This window comes from Corvus moneduloides, chromosome 1 (genome assembly GCF_009650955.1).
Source record: "Corvus moneduloides isolate bCorMon1 chromosome 1, bCorMon1.pri, whole genome shotgun sequence".
In the NCBI taxonomy this organism is placed as follows: domain Eukaryota; kingdom Metazoa; phylum Chordata; class Aves; order Passeriformes; family Corvidae; genus Corvus; species Corvus moneduloides.
In genome coordinates, this window is record NC_045476.1 from 42,913,725 (window position 1) to 42,940,342 (window position 26,618).

At 41.8% G+C, this 26,618-nt stretch overlaps 1 protein-coding gene across 5 annotated transcripts in view; it reads right to left on the bottom strand.

Moving 5' to 3' along the window:
• Window positions 1-927: 927 nt before the first annotated feature.
• LRRC3B (leucine rich repeat containing 3B) overlaps window positions 928-26,618 on the bottom strand; it is a 51,808-nt gene continuing 26,117 nt past the window's right edge. For 3 of the 5 annotated variants that reach the window (XM_032107764.1, XM_032107781.1, XM_032107783.1), the window contains exon 2: window positions 928-2,192. In XM_032107764.1, the coding sequence (XP_031963655.1) occupies window positions 1,248-2,027 (780 nt within the window). In that variant the 5' untranslated portion in view covers window positions 2,028-2,192 and the 3' untranslated portion in view covers window positions 928-1,247. Of the gene's footprint in view, window positions 2,193-3,669; window positions 11,300-23,445; window positions 23,604-26,618 lie in introns of those variants that run through there. The other 2 variants (XM_032107771.1, XM_032107791.1) reach the window with 2 other exon arrangements.

Genomic DNA, 26,618 nt, shown 5'->3' on the forward strand with positions numbered 1-26,618 from the left:
CACTTTTTCTTGCAAAACAGCATTTTATACATTTTTTAATCCACCCTTCTGTAATACATATTCCAATGTCAGTTAGACTGGATCAATGGGGACCCAGAGACAAGCATCATTTTATTATGGTAATAAAGGACAAGAGGAATACATTCTTGTGAATTTGTTCCCTTTGAAAACTTTATCTATGAAAAGAGAAAAACACTGTGTTTTTAAAGACAGCAGAGATTTAAAATATCCATTTCATATGCAAGGCTGAGTTTAACCACATGTGGACTTTCTATTTTCCCAAACGCTTAGCCACAAAATCATACAAAAACACATATATCCTAACACACAATAGAATATACCTAGCCTGTACATTCATTTATTTCCTTCACTTTTTTTTAAAGGCTGGTTCCTAAAAAATAGACGTTACATTTAGTTATGAACTAATATACAGCTTAAACCCACCAGATTTATTTATTTTTTTAATTATCACTAGTGGTACTCTAGTTTGAACAGCATACTAAGCTTGCTGGTGCCTTCTTGCTGTACTCCCCAGTGCCAAGGTCACCTGCCTGGAGCTCATACAAGGCAGTAAGTGGTGTTAAGATGAAAACCCACCACATGCCCCCAGCTTACCTCTCTTCGATGTCCTGAGGAGTAGTTCCTCCAGGTTGCCTCCTCCCAAGCACTGCTGGAACGCCCTCCAAGAGGTTAACCAAGCATCAGTCCCTTACACTCTGCCCACACTGTGCCCCTTTCCCGTCGTGGCAGGCAGCCCACCAGCTGCTCACCTTGCACCCATGGGTGAGACATGCCCTTCAGGGACCCTCCACTCCTGGACCTCTCACAGCCCACTTCATCGTCGCTCCTCTCTTCTACATCGCGAGCACTGAACAAACCAAGAGTGCTTCGGCACTGGACAGATTTCTTATCAATAAATTACTCTGCTTTACATGGTTCAAATTTAAGCTTTTATTTGGTTTTTAAATTAAAAAAATAAATTTCATTATTAAATAGTGGAATGGGTCTAAACTAATGTTTACATATTAATTCACTTGCTTTAGGGTACCACCAGAGAAATAATTGAAGTATGCCACCTGGACAAAACTTTCTGTCAGAAAGCTCAACAGTGGCATAATTCAGATAAACAGGAAAAAAAAAAGCCCCAAAAGTCTTAATGTTTACAATGAATGTTAGAAGTAAACCTCTGGTTCTAGCGTCATCCGACTCTAGTTTCCATCACAAAGGCAGTCATTGTATTCAGAATACTATACCACAGTGCTAATGTCATCGGCTTCATCTGGTTTCTTTTGCCTGCTTGGCAGGGATTTCAAGTACTCAAGGTGCCTCCTTGCATCCTCCTGGTTCTGCCGGACGTAGTAAACTACGTATGAGATCACCATGGTGAACCAGCCAAACATGGTGACCAGCATGGCGTAGTCAGTAGTCTTTTTAGGGAGGTTGCAGAGGTCGGCGTCATTGGCAGCGTTGAGGAAGGGTCTCCCCGCGTGCTCGTCCAGCACAGAGGTCTTGCAGATGACGTTGTTGGCCGTCTCGTGGTTGGAGGCCATGCTCCGCAGCACCTGCTGCAGCGTGCAGTCACAGTGCCAGGGGTTGTTGGCGATTCTGGCCCTGGCCTTTAGGTTGTTGAAAGCGTTTTTGTGCACGCTTTTAATCCGGTTGTCAGACAAATCCAGAGTCTGCAAGGTTTCTGCCACCCCTTTAAAGGCATGTTCATCTATAAACTCAATCCCATTTTTTGATAAATTGAGGACTCTCAGTTGGTGCAAGTCCTTAAAAATTTCGTTGGGGATAGATGTTATCTGATTGGAGTCCAAATAAAGTAAGACTGTTTCTGGAGGGAGATCTCTGGGTATTTCCTTGAGGTTTGCATTGCTACAGCTGACGTTCAGACCTCCGGAGTGGGAACAGAGGCAGCCTTTTGGGCACATACTGGCAGAATGAAAGCACAGTATCATGAGGACAAAACTTTGTAAGAGCAGACACATGGAGAGGGAACGAGTTAACCACAGGTCTACCAAATGCATGCTGGGCTGTCAGCATAATCACGCGACCATTTCTCATTCAGCCAACAGGGTGGGAAAAGGCTCGGCAAAGCTGAAACATGGCTTCATTTTCTTCGGTGGGATTAGTAAAAACTGGTTACTAACACGTGGGCTTCCTCATGGTCAATACACTTCTTAGAAGCACGCCTACAGAGAAGAAGGAAAAAAGTTCTTTATACCATAAACTCCAATCCTAACTCTGTTTTCATTAAAAAAATAGAAATAAAAAGATGTTAAAGGGAAATGCCACACTAATTAAATGATCTATTATCTCAGGTAACTCCTATTAGCATTAATCTGAGTTTAGTGCATAAATCCCCAGGACATTTTTAAGAGGATAGACTACACTTACAACAAATTGCAGAGGTTTGGTCTTTAATACTTATTAGAGAAGGCACTGGTTTGCTTTTATCACAGACTCTTCTAAAACAGCTGTAAAACTAAATTGCATTTTTCCTTGCTGAAGTAGAAGATGCATTGATAGGAGCTAAGACTTGTATCTCCAGCAACAATGACAGCTTAAGTGAGGAATTTGTGGTGGTTAATGTGAACTTCTCTCAAAATAATTTATGCTATTTTAAGTCCAAGTCAAAGTACCTCAGCAAGGAAATATTTTTACTCTATCAAGGAACAAAAATCAGGTAAACCAAATGCTACTGCAAGACACCACAGTCATTCATCTCCTTGTCTGTCTCCCCCTCCTTCTCTTTTGCTTAAGGATGCTGGATTTCTTGTACGTCCCAGCATTTTGTGAGACCCACAGACATAATTTTGACTTCCATTTTTTTTGAAAATTTTGTTTTCATGTAACAAAGAGAAAAAGCAATGGGAGAATTGCCAAAAACTCACATACCCCACCCTCCAAAACAAATAAAACTCATGAAACATATAGGAGCCAAACATTAAAATGTCTTATTCATGGCATGTCATTGGCTAATAGCACATATGAAAAATACTGTTTCTGCTTCTCCCCCCTCAAGCTGGCTTTAAAATAGCAAACATCCAGAAGCTTTTCCATTTTCTCCTTTAACTGGAACACAAATACAGAAGTCTGAAATGCTGACCTATATGGTTTCAAAGACAACCCTTCCTGCCCCCCCCTATTATGGTAAACTATGAATTTCTAACAACAACAGGTCCATTTGTTTTCATGTACATGCTCTCTGTCTTTGTAGAAGCTCAGATATGTGTAGCCTTCAGGTTGTATTTACATATAAATGAATTATGTTTTTTTCTAAATCCACACTGTAGTCCACTGAACAAGAAAATCTCTGCACGGAGGAGATGTGTGATTTTACATGAAAAGGAAGAAATTGCATTGCAATCACTTTTTTGCTTGCAAAACTGACATACCAACTGCAGCTGCTGACACACTGCAGTAATATGGATCAGATGTGTCAAGCAATAATTTCAAACTCATAGCTCAAGTTATATTTAACCCTTTTTGCTGAGGCTCAGTATGTCAGTAACCCCACAGGAAAAGAAAAATAAAACAACCCAAACCAGACTTAACAGCATGTACATTACTTGTGACTGCTCCACGGCTTGGGAATGGCAAAAGCTCCGCATACTCTCACTGCAACTACTGCAGAGAGTAGTGTATCACCACTAATCTTCAACTTACCTATTGTTCAAATCAGTGATTGCCCAAGAACCTAAACAGAAAGCTTACACTTGGATTCCATAAAACTTCTACTCTGAAATTAAAATGAAATGTAATTGTTAGCAATGAGATATTATGAAGTTAACCCTGGAAACATGAAAATATTTAGAAGGGAACCAAGCAGAGCATGAAAAGCTCCCTTTGAGGAGAGAGAAGTGAGGTAGCACCTCCAAAGTCAACAAAATCCTTCATGACCTCTATGGAAAAAACAAGGTTTACATGAAAGAGACCTGTTGCAGTAGGTGCAGCCTTCCCATTTCTCCCTTTGGCTCTTTGTTCATTGCAGTGCCTGCTCTTCAGACCAGACAGAAATCGGCTATCAAAGGAGATAAGCTCCAGAAGTTGTTTTTTCCCAGCCTGCCCAGAAGCGCTAAGTACTTGCTAAAATGTGCAGCCCATTCAGAGGCCAAGCTGGAGCTGGCAGCTGCTCCCCCTGGCACTCCGTGCTGGCAATCTGCTGCTCCCTCCAGCAGCCCTGGGTGCTGTGGCAGGACAGCCTGTCCCTTGGAAAAACAGCCACCTATTTTCTTTTCCCTTCATGTTCACGTGTCTCACTACTGTGCTGCTGCACCAAAAGAGTAGATGAGGGGTCCAGCTCATCACCACAGAATGAGCATCATCTCATCACCTACTTCTTGTACACAGTGGCTTCCCACCGCCGACACTGGAGGACTACTGCAGGAAGAGACTGGGGGAGAAAGAGCAAAGACCTGAAGTAGTCTCACGTGCTTAATTTTATAGAATCATAAAATTCATACTGTTCTCATCACAGTGTGACAAATAAGTATCAAATTTGCTTCATTACAGGTTAAAAAACCCTGTCAACCTGTAATTACAGCATGGACTCTGCCGAGTTCTCCACAATACTGTTATGCCACCAAAGATCATGTATCAAAGAGGCCCCAAGCACCAAAGACAATGTGGAACAACCTCATCCCACTGGAGACAAATGAAACTATTTAGTGTATTAATGTGTTTAGAGTGGAAGAAGTAGAGCCATTACAGACTAAGCAGGATAGTGTTTAATGAAGCAATGCCTCTTCTAAAGGCCTAACTAAGCAAATGAACATAGAGAGGAGAAAATCTCACAATGTTTTAAGATGTTAGATAGAGCAAATACAAATTTAAACCTGTAATTAACAACCCAGTCAACAAAACTTGTCTGAATAAGAACAAAGCTCAGCAAATTCCCAGTAAATCAACCAGAAGAAACCCAATGGGACTGAGCATCAGTCAGGGTAAACAGAGCTTTGTTTGCTTCAGAATATCCAATCCAAGGGATATCTGAGATTTAGGTTTCAACAATAAACTTATAACAAGAACTTTCTTTACTTCTAATGACTGCAAAAAAAGAAAAGAAAACTAGGATCTACATATTTCTAATGCAAATAGGAAGATCTGTGGCTTCTTGAGCTGTATCTAACTTCCTCTGCTTGGAACACAATAAATAAAGAAGGTGTCAAAGTTGGAACAAACATAAGAGAGATATACCAGACAGAAACACCAATGATTACAGACAAAGGGATGAAAGACACAGAATTAAAATAAATATATGAATTAATTATAAATCTGCAAATAAAGAAAAAAAAAAAAATTAAAAAGGGAATGAAGGCACAGGGAAATGACAGCAATACCAGGAACGCTGGTAGCAGCATGGTATAAAAAGGCTTTTTGTGTACATTTCTAAAATACAAGTACAAACACAGAATACCTAATGCCAAGTCAAATATTGCAGGGGAATAATATGGAAGATTGCACAGAAGAGTTCTTTACAGTCTTGCAATTTAAACAGGTTTCCAAGGCTTCCTCTTCTCAAGCTCCCCCAAGACCATTCACTCAGTGCTAACATCCAACGATGTAAGAAAATGTACAAATCCTGAAATCCCCAGGGAAAGCACATTGCTTTTAATACACAGTGAGATTTCTACCGAGCTTCAGGTATCAGGTACTTGCAAGTGTTTGTCTTTACTGCAAACAAGGTGCAGAGACTTAGCTCCTGAATGCAACACTACTAAATTATCTATTTGATTAATAACTTCTCCCCACAAGAAACTAGTGATGGAAGGAAGCATTAGTGCTTCCAACTACCGATACAGAAAGCGGGCCCGAAGTCACACAGAAAGCCCAGGACAAGACTGCCTGCAATATTAATTTATGCCGTTTTGTCTTCAGAGAAAGATATAGGAGGATAGGAAATCCTATAACCATCACACAGAACAGCCGAAAAATGACACAGACTGAGACGTTTTGTTGTTTAGGACAATACTAAGACAATAAAAGGTGCATAAAAAGAGAATCGATCATATACGTATAAATAAAGATGTCTGACTAGGGGAAGGGGTTTCTACTGTGGTGTAGAGACTTTCAGAGTCCACATGGCAGCTTTGGTCATTATTCAAGTATTCATACATCCCCTCCCTTCATAAAATGTGAGAATGGAACAGCTACCAAATCCTTGCACTTGAGGGCCAGCCACTTCTCTCAGATGACTCTAAAGCAGAGACTACAATCAACCTTGAGAGGTTTTCTGCCTATAGTATTTTGAACACACACACAACCACCTCAGCCCTCAGGTGACATCAGCAGAGCCACTTGTTGATGACACACTTCCTGCAAATTTGTATGTTTCAGATGTGAGAAAGGGATTTACTCCCTCTTTGTTCATCAGATGCCCTCTCCACACATTGTGTATCTACATTTTATTAGGGTCCTTCAAAGATTACCTTCTAGCATTACAAACATTACCTGTGACAGTCAAGTATCTTTGTTCAAGTTGCTCCAATATGACAACGCTTCTAAGTGGAATTTCAACTGAGTTCTCAGACAGTGTCAGGTGAACTCCCAAACATTTCTGTTGAGGAAAAATCAAGACCACCACCCTTCTCCTGACAGCTCTTCATCAAGCGAGATCTCACATGATAAAGACAAAGCCATGATCCAAAGTATTTAATATGGAAGTCTTTATGGGAAGATTCCTGTTGTAAATCACAGAATGAGGGCCACAAATTAAGTCTGTAGAACTGGGTCCAACAGGCGCATGCCAGCATAAGAGCCCTCAAACTCACACACAGCATCCTCATTCGTTTTGCCTGCTTGTCAAACACTGATGGGAAGAATAAGCAGCAGCTCTCTGCTGTCAGTAGCACCCTGGCCTTCACCAGATCACAGGTTGTAAGGACTCCTCAGTGACAAGAGAGTTGTAGTTATAATTCACAAACAAGAAAAAATGGGAAAATGGAAAAAGATCTCACCCTAAAAGCATCTTCATTCCATAAGCTGACAAGTACAGGCATTGTGCAGAACACACCCTCCTAGCAATAAAAACTGGATAAATATTGCAGATATTTTGGAAGATATTCTTTTGCTCTTTCTGTGGGATACAGTATTATGGGATTCTGAGGAAAAAAAGACTGAAGGTGCTGTGGCATCAAGCTGCAGCTAAAGCACAGTCCTGAAAGTGAGAGAGCATAGCTGGCAGCCTATAAACCTAGAGAGTTTTATGTGGCTTCTAGGGTCAGAAAGTCTGGCTACAAAGGGTTTTTACTGCTGATCTCTTATGTCAAGTGATATTTCCATCTCATGCACGATCACTTGTGCAGATCCCACAATTAATAATAATAATAAATTATGTCTTCACTGGCATTCGAGCAACTACACCATCCTCTAGCACGTGCAAAAAGGGCTGCACACAGCACAGATGTCTCACTGTGAAGGAAATGCAGTGATAGCAACTCCATTTTCCCTACCAATAACATAAGGTACTAGAATAATGTCTCCTCTTCAAAGCTGGATCCACTGATGAAAAAGATTGCATCTATTACTCCAGCAATGTCAAAGGGGTCACAGCTAACTACTAATACTCGGCAACTGCACACACAGTTTGTACTTAAGGTTACTGAAGGCTCCATGATGAGAAAGGAATTTCTTGTTATTGTCGCTTATGCGCTCAAACAAGGAGGCAAGATCAGAACAGGGAAAAGGAAGAAGCCAACGGATCAACCACAGGGGGTGAGCTGTTGGCTGCATCATGACTGTACTCCATCTGTCTGGTCTGTCACTTTTCAACCACCAGAAAAATTGGAAAAAAATATGTACAACCACCTTCCCAAGAATGTGGATCATAGGGACTTATGCACAATTCACCTGCCAAGGCTTACCATGTTTCTGAGGATGTACCACTGTAAAGCTTAAGTGACCTCGCTACTAGCTTTAGGCACAGTACCCAGAGAAGCCCTCATTTGAAAATGGATCCCAAATGGCACCGCAGAGCTCCACACTCCTTGGAATCACAGAGTCCACAACAAACATCACTGTGTCCTCTGTTAATAATGAAGGCATCCCTCAGAAAAACCGCTGACCCTCCACATCAGAGATGCACTGCACATGACAGGGTGCCTCCCATCCTCCTCCCGTACAGCCCATACAATTCATATATGAACCCAGAGACAGCTCCTATTTCTGTGGGCAGCTCTACTGCCTTCAAAAGAAGCTATCAGCTCCCAGTAAGACCTCAAGAGATCCCTGAAAATCAGCTCAACTTTTCAAGCCTGGTCTAAGTAAAGTCCCACCCTTCAGAGTAACAACTTTCTTGCGTGCCAGCATCGGAATTTTGATACAGAATTAGAAAAGTCCAGGAAATAAGACTCCTACAGGGCTCTTTGTTTAGACATCTTTAAAGCAAACTTGCACTTTGAATAAATATTAAAATTTTATAACTAGAAATCCATTAAATGAAGCACTATAAAAAGATCATTATTTTAACTGACTTCCAGAAAATTACTGAGATGTTTTATAGCTTTAAAAGACCTGACATTATTATAACTTTTCCCCCTCCTTTAAGACATTGACTATGTTGGTTTATAGAAAAGATGCTCATTGATAAATCTAGTTTTCTATTTTCTATTAAAACATGTCTTAACTTTGCCATATTAAATATTTTTGGCTTACATCAGGTTTAGCAATCTAACCATTGAAATAGAAAATACTCCCCTTTCTAATACATTGTTTCCCATGAGTTCCGCTTCCTCTAATGCCAGTCTGCTTGTTACAAAACGCACACACACCCCCCCACCTTACTATCCCACATCCATAGAGCTGTATTTTATGACTTTTTACTCCTCTTTTTTTCCCCATTGTCATAAAAAAACACATACTACTTTGTCTCTAAAAATATTACCTTGCAATTAGTATTGACAAGACAGCCATCAGATGGAGATTATAGGCTAAAATTAACAGGTGATTATCCAACATGAAAAGTCCAGTTTGCTGGAGGACTGAGGACGGGACAATTTTACATGAACCCGAACAAAGAGATTTGCCACCACTACTCCCAAACAATTGCTAATGGCATATTTAAGAAGAGTTAAATCAGAGAAGATATCTAGAGAAAGAACTATTTTTATATATATATCCTACCCTTAATGAATCTTACACTACTGGTAAACACAGACCTCCCAGTAAGCTGCACACTGGGCTGTCCTGTGCACCTGTGTGCCAGGTCTGAGAGCAGCTGAACCTCTGGAGGCCAACAGAGTCTGTGCACATTGGGGAAAAACCTCCATGAAATCCTGCCTGGCTCCACCAACATCTGCAGGCTGAATCAGCCCACAAATGTTAAAAACTCAAGAAGATTGATGTAAAAATAAGAAGTTGCAGGTTTTTTTCACTTCCCTATGGATATATAATAAAACTATAGCATGGCAATGTGACTGACTGACTGACTGGGTACTGAGCTGCAAAGTGATGACACTTGTGACCTGGAGCTGGGCAGGAGCTGCAGGACCCAAAGGAGAACACAACAGCCGCTTCTGACCTCTGTGCTGTCTGTGCACTACAGAACAACAAAATTTCATGGGTACCAAGTGAATTCCTCTAAAAAAATAATACAATCCTTTAAAACAATGCCACTTGTGTACTGTCAGCACACCACGGCCAAGGGCAATCTCACTAGCTGCACAGACGGACTCTGAGCCAGGCAACTCAACCTTCTCCATGGCTCCAGGACAACATGAGGAAATTCCATTTAGCAGATGAAACAAGAACTTGGTTTGGAGTCCCAGGACAACCTGTGTCTTTCACGCATCTCTCCCTGTCACTCCTCAGTCGTGGAGGCCTGGCTGCCTCACAGCTCAGCTACCTTGAAGGTAGGCAGTTAACATGCTATGAAGCACCAAACCAGAGAGGTGCCACGAGCTGCTTGCAAGGTGCCCGATGATTTAAATTCCCAGATGAAAATCTCCACCAGTGGAAAAGTTCCAGGATTTCAGAACATGGCAAGATGAAAAATCCTAAAGCAGTAAAAAGAGAAATTAATAGAAGCCAACGGCAAATGAGGTTTGGAAAAAGGGGTGCAAAAGATCACTGATTCTATGAATAATTGAAATGTCGTGATTAATCAGTGTGAGCCTGAACTTACACTACATAATGGATTAATTATCTAATAAAACATCAAATGTACTCAACCTATAATATCCTCCCCTATTCTCAGAATGCCAATCAACATTTTGTTCCCAAAAAACTTCCAGTATAGGCATCTATATATAACTGCTCATGGCAAACCATTTCCAGTTGTAGAAGCAAAGTGTGTAGGTAAAGGTTTATAGATCCTGAGCTATGAATGGCCTCCCTTAACTGTCACAGAGTAATAAAATGGTTGAGGAGAGCCAAATGAACATTTTAAGCTATAATTACTTTCTGATTGTGAGATCACTGAATGTATCACTCCTTATTACAGATTAACATCTTAATTATACTGTGTGGGCAAATGAATCAGCACTTTAAGACTGATGGGTTGGGTTCATGTTAAAAAATGTATCTGACTTTTTATCCTTTTCACGTCAAGTCAGGAATGATTTCATAACTCTCAGCTGATAAATAATCGTGTGAAGCTTAGCAGATATAATGACAGAAGAATATTACCAATCATCTCCTAACTTTCCTATGATGCTTTGCTCTTGGAAGTCTTCTGTGGCAACACATTTCTTGGAATGAAATTTGGCAACTTGCTGGAAATTAAAGAAACAGCTATTGGGGATGCTGTTAGACCTCCTTCTTTTGAGCCTTAACAGAGATTGAATCACTTGCTTTTTAGAAGGTATTCAGTGCTGCCTAACTTTCCTTGTTATCTCCTGCATCCTCTTCATCTGACATAGACTACAGAAGGCTCCCGTCCCTTCCCTGAGCAATACCCTGATGGGAAATATAAAAAGCATTTTGTATGCACATTTATGCCATTTGAAAAAGCAAAGAAAACATTACATACGCTCACAGTGCATAAGTAGTGGCAACATAAAGCAGGTTAAAAATGAAAGGCATAAGATATAAGATACATTATAATCTTTGACTTCATTTATCACTATATTTGGAGGAAATTGTCTTGACAACCTATAGAAGAAATGAACAAAGGCTCAAGCTATGCCAGTTACTGCAAACACATCTGCAAAAAGATTTTTTTACCACTATATAAGAACATGAAGAACCACAGTACAGATGCTAAAGGAAAATGCTCCAACACACACAAATGACTACTTGTGAAGAGTTCTCCAAAGCCACATCATTTGTTTCTAGATTATTAGTGTGCTTTAGAGTAAAAAACATTTTTAAGAGTTTGGGATTACATTCTACCAAGTCTCAGTCACATTTTCTGAGAAAACATCAACAACCATTCTGTTTGGCAAGAAAATCCTTTCCAATTGCAGCTGAGTCAATCCTCCATATGATCTATAGTAGAAAAAAAAATATACTCTGAAAGCTTAAAATAACCTGAAGTGGAAATACTTCATCTTCCTTGGGTAAAGAGATCCAGACTAAAGTGTTTTCTGAAGTCTCGTTATGAAGAGAATACCTAGGAACCTTTCATGAATAAGCAATGCAGTAGATTTTCAAGAAATCTGATATAATCCAATGGAAAATGTTTTCATCATAAAACATCAATTTCACAATATTTGCCGATTTATTTTTCTCCCATATTACAAAATCAAAGTGAAACAGACAAGTGCCCAGTTGGAGCCATACTCTTTCCAGTAGCTAATGATGGATGCTCCTTCAACTTAATTTGGCAGAATCTATCAGATCAGAGAAAATGTTGTCTTGATCTCAAGATAATTACACTGATTACCTCAATGATTACCAGCATAATCAGTGGCAAGTCTTGCAATTTAATCTTGATAACTGCATCTGGTGACTGCAGATGGTGTCCTTGCCCAGTTGAAAATCTCATTCTATTTTTGCAAAGTGTAAATCTAACCCCTGGTAACAAAACTGTGTTATCAGAAACTGATAGGCCTTTAAGGAACCACCTTGCAAAGATAAGCAAGATTAGGACCACTTAGAGACCTTTCTTCCACTTTTAAGGGCACTTATTTGGTTCTGCGTACTGTGATCTTTAGGGTCATTTGAGGTTCATCCAAATGCTCCTGCAACTTAGTAGAGGAGAGAAGCTGTAATTAGGCTGCGGAGGCTGTGCTGAGAATAAAGTCAGCAGGGCAGAAATAAGTGTGCAAACCTGAGGGGACCGTTCAGCAAGGAGCATGCTTGGGGCTCTGCAAAGCTGCCATCAGTTGCCCAAACCAGCAGCAAGACAGCTGCTGGCAGCAGACACCTGGGCACCAGGGAGTCCTGCAACAGAGGTGCTGCAGACTCCAAAGTAAGATGGGGAGAAGGAGAACGAAGCAGAGCACTGCTGAAAGTTGCTTTATCCAGCTGACACTCTGTCACAGAGGAGGTTCCCAGGAACTACAATGGGTCACCACAGATTAAACCATTTCTTAGGTTAGACAGTTCAACAGGAAATACAGATTTGAGCAGAGGAATTGCCACAGTGACAGTTCAGCACCAGTTTCACAAACTCTTGCTTTTAACTGGGTCTACATTACCCTGTTGTGTTAAACCCCAGGAAACCAAGGCTGTTTCTCTCCCTGCACGACTGCCCAGTGACACAAACATAGAGCAGTAATCCATCGCACAAGGAATTTGCAAGGAAAGAAGCCAGTAGAAGCTATTACTAAAATGAAGCAACCTGAATAATAGTAATACACAAGATGAGATGAGAAAGAAAAAGAACATAATTCCAGAGCAATTACTCTGAAATAATCTTAAAGAGGAGAAAAACCCCACAAGATAAACTATGGGGAATTATAAGGTAGAATTGGGTTGTGAGCTGTAAAACCTGCCTGCAGAGACACATGGCAGCACAAAGGAGCACATGGCAGCACACAGAGGCTTGTCTCCACCAGACCCTGGCGGGAGGAGGTGTCATGTGGCAGAGCCCTACATTGAGAAGCCTGCCGGGAGCTGACAGATGGGTGAGCAGCGAGTGACCACCCCATAGAAGGACTCTGAGAAAGTGTGCTGCTGATGTGGCAACATGGGATAGGGCACGCCATACAAGGAAATGCTGTGCCTTAGAAAAGTGTATAAAACCAACTCACTCCTTTGAATAAACGATTCAGATTCCCTGGCGGTCTGGGTCGGAGATTCAATCGCTCACAATAAACTAGCAAAAGGGGACAGCAGTTAAAATATAGTACCTCAGCAGTTATTAATTCAGCTCCTTGTGCTTTGAAATACACTCGCTATATATTAACAGGACCTTAAAGAAGCATGCAGAAGTAGAGAACTCATTTAGAAAAATGAAAGAAAAACAGAATGTGTACCAGCATATAAAAGAAACCAAGTTTGAAACTTCCAATTAAAAGCTCTAAACTTAAAAGTGAATGTTTAACACCACAAAACCACAACCTTCTACAAATGAAATTGTGACCTATCAACACAATTTAGAAAATAGCAAAAGAGACAAGTATAGAATAATTATGAGATCAATAAGCAATTAAGCAACTTTAAAAGACATTTGAGTGACCTTCCAGAATCAAGCGACACACTGAGTTAACTACAAGCCATTTAGGCTTGCCAAAGAAACTGGCTGATCAGTGATGCTGGTTTTGCTGTGCCAATGGGTATTACACCTGCACACTGCCACTTGCATAATGAGAGAGCCAAGAGCACATCTACAACACCACACGTACACAAAATGTAATTCCCATTTCTGCACCAAAGGTGTCAAGCAAAGGCATCATAAATGTCTACTGTATCAAACCACCCACCACAAAAAACACATCCCCACTTTTAATATTTCAATCCATGAGCAGCTTCAAATAACTGTAATTTCTTTTTCATCAGCTTGCCAGAGAAACTTACCTCTTTTTTTTTTTTTTTATCCTAATAATAGATTTTCTTTCTATATTTAGATATCATTATAACTCTAAAAGCTCAACATGTGGTATTCTGGAATAGTAAGACACAGGGCTTTTGTACTTCCATGAAAAGCGAGATCACCAGGTTCCCATCAGGACCCCCACTTTTAGCTCTGCTGGCAGCTACTACCATTAGAAGCTGAGCAAAAAAACTACCCTAAGTACATCTTCTCTAGCCCTGTTTCAGATGAGGATCTCCCAAGCAAGCAAAATCTAACAGTGTAAAGCTTCAGTGCCATTTTGTGCTGGCAGCACTTCCCTAATTAAGAATTTAAGGCCAGATGGAGCCATTAGATCATCTAATCTGACCCCCTGCCTACCACATGACGTGTCATTTTACCAGTAAACCTCATATTGAACCCAAAAAATTTAGGTCAGACTGAAGCACGTCTGAACTGAGAAGACTTCTGTGTGCCCAGGACAGTACCTTTTGTGCCCACTTTCTTGCACCATCCTGTATCAACATCCACCATAAGAGTCAAACTACTCTAGCAGACATATCTGCTCCACCATGATCCAGACACCAAGCAAGACCATCTCTTTTCAAAAGAAAGGCTGTATTGAAAGACAGTGTTCCACTGTTCATCATAAACAGTTGCATGTTACCACTTCTCCAAATGAAAGTCAGACAAACTGGCTATTTTCTAATCTGCTGGTGGGTTACATCAGGCCCTCAGCTGCCATTAAAGAACTTCTCAAATTACATGTGTTACATCTAAGCAACAATCAGCATGTTTTCATTTTGAAATAAGTGCTCTGGAGCATCCCCAAGGCTTCCCAGGATGTCAGGTAATTTATTTATTTAATTTTTTTAAACCATGTAGTACTTCTCCAAAGTAATAAAAAACTTGCAGTGTAAGTTTCTCTTCTGAGGACATACAATGATAGCAAGTCGTTATTACAACTTGAGGTTGCAGGCTGAAATTCTTTAAGGGTTTTCTGACCCTTACTCAGCAAAAATCTTCAGCCTGTTTGCAACTCATCAGCTTGCTGAGAGGCAAGCAACCCTTCAGTGTTCACGGTGCTGAAATAAAAGTTATCACCAATTGCTAAATGAAAGGAACAGCTCTAAAGAAAAAAGAAATCTGCTTTTCTCAGTGGAAATAAATACCAGCCTTTATCAGACATGGAATCCAGCTGTGCAAAAAAAACCAAAAAACAAGGCACAGCTGCTCGTCACTGAGTGTGCAGAGATTTTCCAGTCAGTCAGTCGCTTTTCCCAAGCAGAAAACAAAAGGAAGGAAGAGCCAAAAGAAAGTGTTGCAATGACTACCTCCAAGAGGAGAACAAACCCTTGAGGTCACATTTATTCTAAGGGAAAAGAGGTCTTTATCAGCAGCATTAGAGCACAACAGGAACAGTCCGAAACTTGGTTCAATAAAACCGTTCTTTTAAAGACAAGAACACATCAGGTCTTTGTGTGTCCCCTCTGAGGTTATACAGCCAAGTTGACTTTGGCAGACCTAGCTGATACAAAAAGCAGGAGTTGTGAAGGAAAAAAAAAATCTTGATTACCTGGGCAATGATCCAATAAGCAAGACACTCGAGGCTGCAAGTTCACAGCTGAAGAAGCTCAGGTAGAAATAATTTCTAGCAAATTAAGTTAGGTCATGATAATGAAATTTAAAGATGTGTGGGACATGATTTATTTTACTAAGGCTTGTTGAAAAGTGAAACTCAAGCAGAGCTAACAGGAAGGCTTATTTAACTCTGGTTACAGTTGGTACTGGCACTGAGATAAACTTGACATACTTGGAATGGGAAAGAGAATATAAGAATAGGATTTTTAAAAAAACTTTTTAACACCATTTTTCCACATTGCAGGAGAAAGCAGGGCAAATTCGATCCTGTGAATCACTGCTGCTTGTTTCCCAATTTTAAAACATCCTGGCACACAGCCCTCAGTGGCAAATGCAGTGGAAATAGCTGATCGCAAGGGCTGGGAAAGAATGGATAACAACATCTGCACTGCAAAGGCCCTGCCACCAAGGAGCAGGAGGGAGGATGGAAAAACCTAATTGGAAAAGGTCTCACAGGAGGTGCAGTCCCCTTGTAGGTCACTGGAAAGCAGCACTAAAGGCAGGAGGGATGCTGTCAGCGTTGAGGGCTCCGCAAGTTACCTCAACAGGTTATCTGGCGGCAGCCTGGGCTTTGGCTTCACTCGGCAACAGATGAGGTGCCATTATGTCCTCAACTGTCCCTCCTACCACCCATGTCTCTCACGCTGTGAAAAACACCAGGTGAAAGGGAAAAAAGTCACTATAATGGATGAGTGCAGCAGTTTGCAGGAGCAAGGAGGGAGAGAGTAATGAAAAAGTGTTAATATTAAAGTAATAAAGCTTGTGGCCATTTTTCAGTCTGAAATGCACAAGACCATAAAACAATGTTTAAAGGCACTCACTTCTGTTCCAAACCACCTGCACGCTAAGGCACCCTGCTATTAGCACATAAGTTGTTTACTACCAGTCTTATTTCAGTCAGACTCCAGGAGAGCCATAAAGTTGAATTTTTTCACTCAGTACAGGAGTCCAAGTGGCCTCAGGTTTTCCTTGGTGTGCCAAGCCCCAGTGTGTCATCTGTGATCCCTGCCCAGTCACTAACCCACTCATTTCTAGTAAAATGTATAAAAGTCAAATCAAAGCAAAGGGAATCTGTGCCTGGCACATGGCACACATACACCCTCCTTCTTCCCTGCTTCTCCTCAAGTTCCTGAAGCAACAGCTACTCTCAGTGAGGTGTGTTGAGCACAACTATGATGGTGGCTTTATCTGCCAGTAAGCGTCACTTGTGTCACACTTTCCTAAAATGGTCTGGGCACTGGTTGGTAAAACAAGACTTCTATTTACTCTCCTGAAACAATTTCTTAAAAAAAAAAAGAGTAATGGAGAAGTAATGAAACATAACGGCAAAACATAATGGATATTCTTTTGAAATTAAGACATTTTTTATCTGTTTGCTTTATTTGTCACTTGCCTCTTTTTTGTTTGTTTCTTTGGTTTGCCCTTTTGTTTGCCCCAAATAAAAGCATATGAATTCAAAGCAACTCACTCACTTTTTTCCTCTGTCAGAAGCAAACATTAGGATTTAGGGACTCTTCATAGAGATGGCCCAGCTACAAAGAAAGTCTTTGTCTCAGTGGGAGGACTACTAATTCAAGGACAAAAAGACAGAGACTAGAAAAGCAGTGGTACCTACAGGAAAGTTTAAGGCTAACAGATGAGCCCGTGGAATTGCAGGAAGAGCAAAGAAGACAGAAAACCAGAAGTTACTCTCAGGGCTGTGCACTCACCATGAAGGGAGGAAGCCAGATGTGGGAGTTTCACATGAGAGACCACATTGGCTCACAAGCCGATGGGTGAACTCCTTACAACCTGGAGCTCAGCGAAACTGCCAAGCCTTAGCAAGTTCTATAAATTATACCATCTTTCTGGGACTACATGACAAACCATGAAACAGCCCACCAGCAGCAGCATCAACGTTCTATTGAGTAACACAATAGAGAGAGATGCAGTGGTATGGTGAACGTCATCTTTCCCCATATTTACACATCTTCACAGAGAAGGAGTCAATAATGAAAAGCACCCTGTTAACTGTCCTCCTTTTTTCAAAGGCACCTTTACCTCTTATGCATTCCATTCCCACATCTAAATGCAAGTCAAGAGTCCAGGACATCCAAAGAAGTCCGAATGGCCTAAACAACACTGTTACCGAGTCCCAGGCTACATACTATGAAGAACAGCAAAACAAAGAGTAAACCAAACTGTATCACTTGAGAGTAGCATTTCCAAATCTTTTTCCTTATGTTTCCCATCACGGGAAACATTATCTTATTCTCCTTTCCTTAGTTGCCATAGATGCAGTGCCACAGTGCTGCAGCAACAGGCAGCCATCTTCATAAGCTGGTTCAGATCTGAGCACTCCTGCATTCCTGACTGCTTCCCTTCTTGCTTTCAGTATGGCAAAGGTGTCCTCCAGCTCCATCCTGCCCTTCCTCACTGGACAATGAGGATAACAGACCAGCTCAAGCACAACAAAACAGATTAAGCTTCTGTAATGAAGTGGTGCCACACACACTGGGTCCTTCGGGCACGAGCCTCAATAGCCCTTAAAAGCTACAATGATGGGTCTGCTTTACTTTTCATTAGGATATAAAACCACTCCTTTCTCTTTCCACCAAAAAGCTGTCATTTGCAATAACCACCCTAGAATTCTCCAGAAAGTTGCACACAGAAGTGCACTTTGGCAAAGACCTCTCCAAACAGGGAGGAGTGGGCAAATCAACCATCGATCCAGGAGGTGTCTTACAGGTTCATCTACAATATTAACCCACCAGATCATCATTTCATATTACAAAGTTATTTTCATGGCTGTACTAAAAGCTCCATTAAGAATGAATGATTAGTTCTCCATCAAAGACTGTAACATCTGCCTTAGTAAGGCAATCATTTATTAATAACAAAATAAATAACTAGGCTTCTCTTAAAATCCATTTTAGTAGTAAAATGAGAGGGAAAAGAAGACTATTTATAACACGTTAGTACATATTTTATTTAAAGTTATCCAAGTATTTCCCAGGAAAAGTGCTACATCCTACCTTTACTCATTAAAATAGGACATGACTCAAAGTTTGATGAAGAAGAAAAAATAATTTATTTCCCTATACAGTGGCATTCTTTCAGTTAGGTAGTTTCTTATTTCTTCTGCATTTTTCATAGCATTTGTATCAATACTGCTACTAAAATTTTGATGGATATTTTAGTGTTATTGGAACATACATGTTTTCTTTATTAAATATGAATTTTTAAAAAATTGAAAAAATTTAAAATGTGTATAAAATGTTATACAATATGAAAAATTTTAATCAAAAGACAGAATTCAAACAATATTGGCATTTTTCTGTCTTTCCAAAAAGACAGTACTTTTTCTTCAGCAGTTCCTCCTCCTGGAGCTTTCAGTCAGCTCTCTGCGAAACAGAGAAGGTGCTTCTTCAGTGCACTAAAGGTTGCAGCTCCTTATGAACAGATGAACAAGGTGGCCCCACTGAATGCTGCTTGGCTGGGCTCACACTCAGGAACTTAGCAATGATCTGAAGCAGAAGGTCAAATGGTGGTGGTGAGATCGTGCAATGCGTTTTTCAGACAAGACACCCAATGTGGGCTATGTTATGAAAGGTCTACCATGAACAGACACATGCATTGCAATTCTGACTTCACAAGTTGTGATGATAACAGCAGAAATGCTGAGGACAATAAACAACCTTTTTTGTGTAACAGTGCCAGCAGAAAGCAGCCCAAAAGCGGGTACAGCTACTCTTGGGAATAATTACTGCAACACTTGCAGCCTCCCACTAGCTTTGAGGTAGTGCCACAGTTCCCATGCAGAGCCATTCCCACTTACATGCAGGATGAGGAGCAACCCCAGCACACCTCCACGTGACACTAGGCTGAGCCCTAAGTGCTCAGTGCAACACCCTGAGAATCACTGGCTGTTTATGGAATCTAAGGAATGGAAAGGCTTTTAAAAAGTTATTATGAACTTAAATCTGAAGGAGCCATGCTGGAAAGGTAAAGGAACACTGCTGAGGATGGGTGGCTCCTCAGCTCTCAGTCAGTGCAGATGTCCAATATCTCCTTCAAGGGCAGGGCTGACTAAACTATGCTCCCCATCAGTGGCACATGCTCAGCAGGAAAGAGATGATCTGTGCTTTGCACCCCTATTAGCACAAGCTGCTGCTGAATTTGGAGCTCACAAGAAGCCAGGAGCCAGAATCCTGCCTCCCACTGATGGCTCCACCCAGGAAGCAGCAGTTTCTGGTCCTGCTGAGCTCAGGAGCTGTCAGGTTCTTGCTGAGCTGGAAATAAAAGCTTCAATTTTTTTTTCTCCTTCTTTTTCCCCATTTGACAACTGTACATAAACACTTGTAGATTGGGACTGTTACACCCCTACAAGCTTAAAACAACTTTGCTTAGGCACGCATGACAGCTCCCGATGGCAACACAAATGTGACTGCAGACTAATTCACCTTGTTCTGACACATGAAAAGTCTCTGAAATCGCTCCACTGTCTGTAGTCACTCCTGTTACACATCTCTGCACAGTCAGCACTCAGCCAAGCCAACACAGGAAAGAAGCACACAGGAAAAATTCACACCTTTTTGGTAGATTCATACTGCTTTGTGCAGAATTCTTCTTTTTAATGTAATCATGGAAAGACATTTTAGCTTTATTTAAATACAGGTCTATCAACAGACTAAATTTTTTTAATACACACACTCTGCACAGAACTGCTTTGTGTCTAAAGCACATTAAGCGTACCTCTGATATCGGGAAAGACAGACTACTATCAGGAAAAAGGCCATAAATTTAAAAGCTACTTATTTCTTCAATATTCCATGCTCAGAAATCCCAGGCCCCTGCAACCAGTGAGAAAATCTGGAGCCATAAACACTTGTTGTCAGCAGAGGAGGATCCAGTTAAGGGACATTTAACCACACTGGACATACACAAGCCCATGGATCCAAAGGGGGTGCACCCATGAGTGCTGAGGGAGCTGGCTGAAGTTTACAGAAGGCTACTCTAAACTATCTTTCAAAGATCAGAGGGATCAGAGGAATTTCTTGGGGACTGCATGAAAGCCAGTCCTATTTTCAAGAAAGAGGATCCCGTAAGCTACAGGCAGGTCAGTTTCACCTCCAACCCTGGGGAGGTGATGAGCAAATAAATCTGGGAACAATTCCCTTAACATATGGAGTAAAATTAAATGACTGGGAGTAGTCAGCATAGATTTATGAAGGTAAAAATCACATCTGACCAACCTGAGAGTTTTCTGCAATGAGGTGCCTGGCTCATCCTGCTGAGATGAGAGAGAAGTGGATGTTATTTAGCTTTACTTCAGCAGAGCTTTTGATGCTGTCTCCCATAACATCCTCATTGACATACTGATGAAGTACAGACTAAACAAGTAAACGGTGAGGTGGAGAGAACACTGGCTGAACTGCTTGGCTCAAAAGGCTGTGCACAGCAGCACAAAGTCCAGCTAGAGGCCCATCACTAGTGGAGTACTCCAGGCATCAGTACTGGGACGAACGTCATTTAACATTTTCACAACCAACCTGGAGGGTGGGAGAGAATCTCTGCAAGTTGGCTGATAATACAAAACTGGGAAGAGCAGTTGCTACACCAGGTGGGTGTGCTGCCATCCAGAAGGACCTGGACTGGCTGGAGAACATGCTGACAGGAACCCCATGAAGTTCAACAAAGGTGAATTCCGAGTTCTGCACCTGGGTATGGTTAACTCCATGCATGCAGCATGCATGCTGGGGCCTGATCAGCTGGAAAGCAGGCTTGCAGAGAGCAACACCAGGGTCCTGACAGACACGAAGTGTGTACCCTCAGGGAAAGGGTGGGTAACAGCATCATAGGCTGCATTAGAAAGAGCAACACCAGCAAGTTAAGGGTGATCCTCCCCCTCCACTCAGCCCTGGTGAGACACCTGCACAGAGCTGGGTTAGTCCTGGGCCTCCTGGTATACACAAAGCATGGACTGAAACAAGTCAGCAAAGGCCACAAAGGTGATAAAAGAAGTGAAAGATCTGATCTATGAGAGGCTGAGATTGCAGGGACTGTTCAGCCTGGAGAAGGCTCAGGGCAGGACTCACCAGTATGTCTAAACAACTGATGGGAGACAATAATGAAGAGACTCTTCCCAGTTGTGCCCAGCAAAAGGACAGGAGGCAATGGGCACAAATCGAAATACAGGGAATTCCATCTGAAAGTAAGAAAATAATTTCTTTTTCTTTTTTACTCTCTTCCTACTGTGAGGGTAGTCACACCTGGAACAGGTTACTGAGAGAGGTTGTGTCATCTCCATCCAAGCCTGCTGAATATAGCTGAACAACCTGCTTGAGCATGGGAGTGAACTAAGCAATATCCAGAGATGCTTTCCGGCCTCATCCATTCCATGATTACTTCCAATCAAGTTAAACAGAACAGCTGAAAGAACTACAGTTCAAGAAGAAAATACTTGAAAGCAGCATAATTTAAGACAGAGGTAATTCTAGGCTTTGCAGCATAATGCTTAAATCCTACTGAAGCACATTTTTATTCCCTCTTTATGTTATACATGACTGCACAATCTGTGTTGTCTGTAAAGAAGAGAGGCATTTCATGGGGTTCTTCACGTGAAGCAGGGATATGTGTTATAAACACATACCCCAAACCAGAATTTGGCTGTAGATGTTTCTATCACTTAGATTTTATGAAATATCTTACCACTGAGTATAGTTTCCACTGTGACTACAGCAAGTAAAAAGATCCAATTACAGATGTTCTGTAGTGTAAAGCATTAATCGAAATTATGTTTCTTTCCACAAGAAGAGCACTTCCTGAGAAATGGTTATATTAGCTAGCTAACATTGAAGAGACACAATTACTATGTTGCTCTGTGACTCTAAATCAAAGTAGTATTCTTTTTTAACTCATATCAAATCCAAAAGCAAAGGACCAAAACTGCAAATATTTATTCATTTTTGTAACTGAAATCAACAAATTGAGTTACTGAATTGATAGCATGACAATATCCCCAATAAATATGCATAAACTTATCTGGAAAATCTTGAAAGGCAAAGATTTTTACATGACAACAAGTCACGCACAGTCAATTTATTTAGGTAAATAAATTCCTAAGAACCTAATGGACCAATTAAGTGATTAACTGTATTCAATGCATCAAACACTAACTTGGGTGCTTACTCTCATACAAGCTGTTTTAAAAATACTGCCCTTAAAGAAATCAAACAAACAAACAGAGAGAAAGAAAAAAAGTCTGAGCCTTTTTTTTAAATGCTTTTGGGCTCCAAAATGACTGTCAAGCTGGCAAGAAAACAAGGGGAAACTTTCATTCTGTTTTCTGTACACAAATTACAGAAGAAAGTCCTCAAAGTGTAGCTAGAAAGCTTCAAAACAAAACAAACCCACTGAACAAGCTTTCTAAAATTCCACCTTTTGTTATTAATTTTAGGATGTCAGTCAGATGGATTGTAATAGGAAATACATTTTTCCATCCTTCATTTACAATACTCTCTTAGAACATCTGAGGCCAATTCACATCCCTCTACAGGGATATGACATTTGCCAAGAGACAAAAAACAGCTCTGAAGGAACAAGCCACCAAGGTTTTCCCTGAAGCCTCCTGTTGGGTTTTGTAGCCTTAGAAGGAAAAAAGGCTTTTATTATGCTGGTCCCCAGCTTGCCAAACAAAGAGCCCCTAGGTCTGCTTGGTATCTGTCACTGCACTCACTCAGGGATTCTGTGTGCTCTTCTCTTGCTATCTTCCACCAGAGCCAGCACTGCTGTTTTCATCTCCTGGTATCACTCAAACACTCTATCAGGCTATTTGCTTAACCTAGAAATCCCAGGGCCTCCCAGGAGTCCAAGCTCTGGAGGAAAGTTCATGCACCACAAGACACTGGAGAAGCAAGGCATACTACCTCTGCTCAATACTTCTACACGTCCAGATAATCTGCAGGTGGGAAGGGGGGTGCCTCTGCTGACCAGATATTTTCCAAAGCCACAGAGGGAGTCATCCACAAAGATAACCTCCACACATAAGGAAAGGAGCTGCATCACACAGTCATGCAGTTCCTGCCTTGGGAAAAAAAAAAAAACAAAACACCATCTGAATTTTCAAGTTCACAGTAACAGAAATATTTTTGAAATTCATGTACTAATAGAACTGATAGCAGACAAATTCTTTTTAAACACCCTGAACAATTTGGTTTTACATGTCAAGACAACGAGTTTAATTTCTACTTCTGTTTTACACTGAAGAGAAGCTCCCTTAGGTACTAAGCCTAAAAATGGGAGCCCACCACATAATTGCCCACAGTCGTTAATTTTGAGCACTGGAAACCACTGCTTACAGCTTTCCTCATGGTGGGAAAGGGCCATGCATAGGAAATTCAAATGTTCAGATAACTCACAAAAATACTACTTCATATGGTATATTCAAACATGGCTACATAAAGTAAGCAAGATTAAACAGTATGGCAAAGAGAACAAGTGTAAACATATTTTCCCTTACAACACCAAACGGAAGTCGCATTCATTTAAGCAAATATTTTTCTATATTGATGGAAGCCAAATATGTGGGGTAAATTGCTGTGCTTTTTTCTGTTTGCTTCATATAAAATCATACAAGAAATTTGTGTTCACATAACACTATCAACGAAACGCTCTTTGCTTTTTTACAAGTTGTTTGTAATGAACATTTCTGCTCTCTCAAAAGGTGAAAATACAATCAGCCAACCTCTTTATGCATGTCCTATGAGGATACCCACCCTCAGTAAAAACAAATTTCACTAGCCTTAGTCAGCAAGCTGCAGTGGTATGTGGTAAAACTATAACATGCACCAAAAATTAATAGACTTGTTAATTGGTAGCAAGATACAACAGAATATGCCCATTGAAAACTACCCAAATTTCCCAAACTGCCTCTGAATAGCTTCCCTTTTTGAACTGTCTTGGTTTTTGAGACAAAACTTCAGGAGGAAACACTCCGGAATGAGTGTTCCTCCCCTTTTCCTCCATCAATGAGACAGATGGGTCACAAGGAGTGAAAGTGGGGAAAAGAAACCAAACTGTTGATTAACACACGAACAAAACAGGGTAGAACAGGATAAAAAAAAAACCACCTCAAAATACAACAAATTCCCAGAGAGGGAACAGACACGTGGGCTCGGACCAGCTGGGGCCACCCTGCGGGCCCACTGGGGCTGCCCCCACAGGCTCCCCGGACTGGCGAGGAGGGAAGGGAGGCAGTGAGGCAAGGGGAAGGAAAGGGGGAAAAACAACAAGAAAAAAACCCCAACAGAGCCTTTTCCCAGCTATCCGGAACACAAAGGAAACCAAAAAGCAGCACAGCGCTCCCGGCGCGCTCCCTCCCAAGCCCCACCGAGCCCCCGGAGCTGTTGGGCTGAACCGTTCAACTGCCCCCTCCAGCCCCTGGCTCCAGCCCCGGCCCCGGGTCCATCTTAGAGGCACAGCGTCCTTGGGCACTGAGCGGATGGTTAAGGAATAAAGCGGCTTCATAACGTCACCCCAGGACATTCCACCCCTTATTCCATACTGTCTGCTCAATGCCCAAATTAATACATTTCAACTTTAAACACACACGTTTATACATATATACATAACTATATACAAACAGTGGCAGCGACATTCAACAAACATATATATAGGCATTCCAACATTACAAGCAGTTCTCACCCACCATCAAATCTCCCTGCAGTACACAACGGGTCTCTCCATCCTTCCACCACGTGCAACCTGGCCCCTGAGCAAAGACAACCCCATGGATGGGTGTGCCTTTACTCGATGCAGAAGTAATCCAAACAGATTTTCCCAAGAGTCCCCTGATGTGCACTGCTGGGACTTTGTGTCCATCTACTACATGCAGGGGTTTGGATTGGGCAGGCCCTGCTCGGTTGGTGGAGCCTCAGGTGTTCACCAACCATGTGGCCTTAGCTAAATGCATCTCCCAGTTTTAAAAAGTTCTCCCACACAGTGCCTTCAAGGCGGTTTTGAGCAGGCCATTGCACCATTCCACTTTGCCCGCCACTGGTGCATGGTAAGGGATAGGGTACAACCATTCAACACCATGTTCTCTAGCCCCGGTGTTGATAAGGCTGTTCTTGAAATGAGTCCCATTGTCAGACTCAGTTCTCTCAGGGGTGCCATGCCTCCAGAGGACCGGCTTTTCAAGGCCCAAGATGGTGTCACGGGCAGTAGCGTGAGGCACAGGGTAGGTCTCCAGCCACCCAGTGGTGGCTTCTACCATTGTGAGCACATAGCGCTTGCCTTGGCGGGTTTGAGGCAGTGTGATGTAATCAATCTGCCAGGCCTCCCCATACTTGTATTTGGACCATCGCCCACCGTACCACAGGGGCTTCACCCGCTTGGCCTGCTTGATCTCAGCGCATGTCTCACTATCATGGATCACCTGGTCCATGTCCATGGTTAGATCCACCCCTTGATCTCGTGCCCACTTACAGGTGGCGTCTCTGCCCTGATGGCTTGAGGCATCATGGGCCCATCGAGCTAGGAACAACTCTCCCTTGTGCTCCCAATCCAAATCTATCTTTGACACCTCTATCTTTGCAGCCTGATCTACCTGTTCGTTGTTTCGGTGTTCCTGATCAGCCTGATTCTTGGGGACATGGGCATCTACATGATGGACTTTCACAGGCACCTTCTCTACCCAAGTGGCAATATCTTTCCACTCCTCAGCAGCCCAGACTGGTTTTCCCTTACGCCGCCAGTTGGCCTTTCTCCACCTTCCCACCCACCCCCACAGAGCATTGCCTACCATCCACGAATTGGTGTAAAGGTAGAGCTTTGGCCACCTCTCTCTCTCAGCAATGTCTAGAGCCAACTGGATGGCTTTGAGTTCAGCTAGTTGGCTTGATCCACCTTCTCCCTCAGTGGCTTCTGTAACCTGTTGTGTGGGGCTCCATACGGCTGCTTTCCACTTCTGGTTCATCCCTACGATGCGCCAGGAACCGTTCGTGAAAAGAGCATAGCGTGTGTCTTGTGATGGCAGCTGGTTGTATGGTGGAGCTTCTTCAGCACGTGTCACTTGCTCCTCTTCATCAGTGAGACCAAA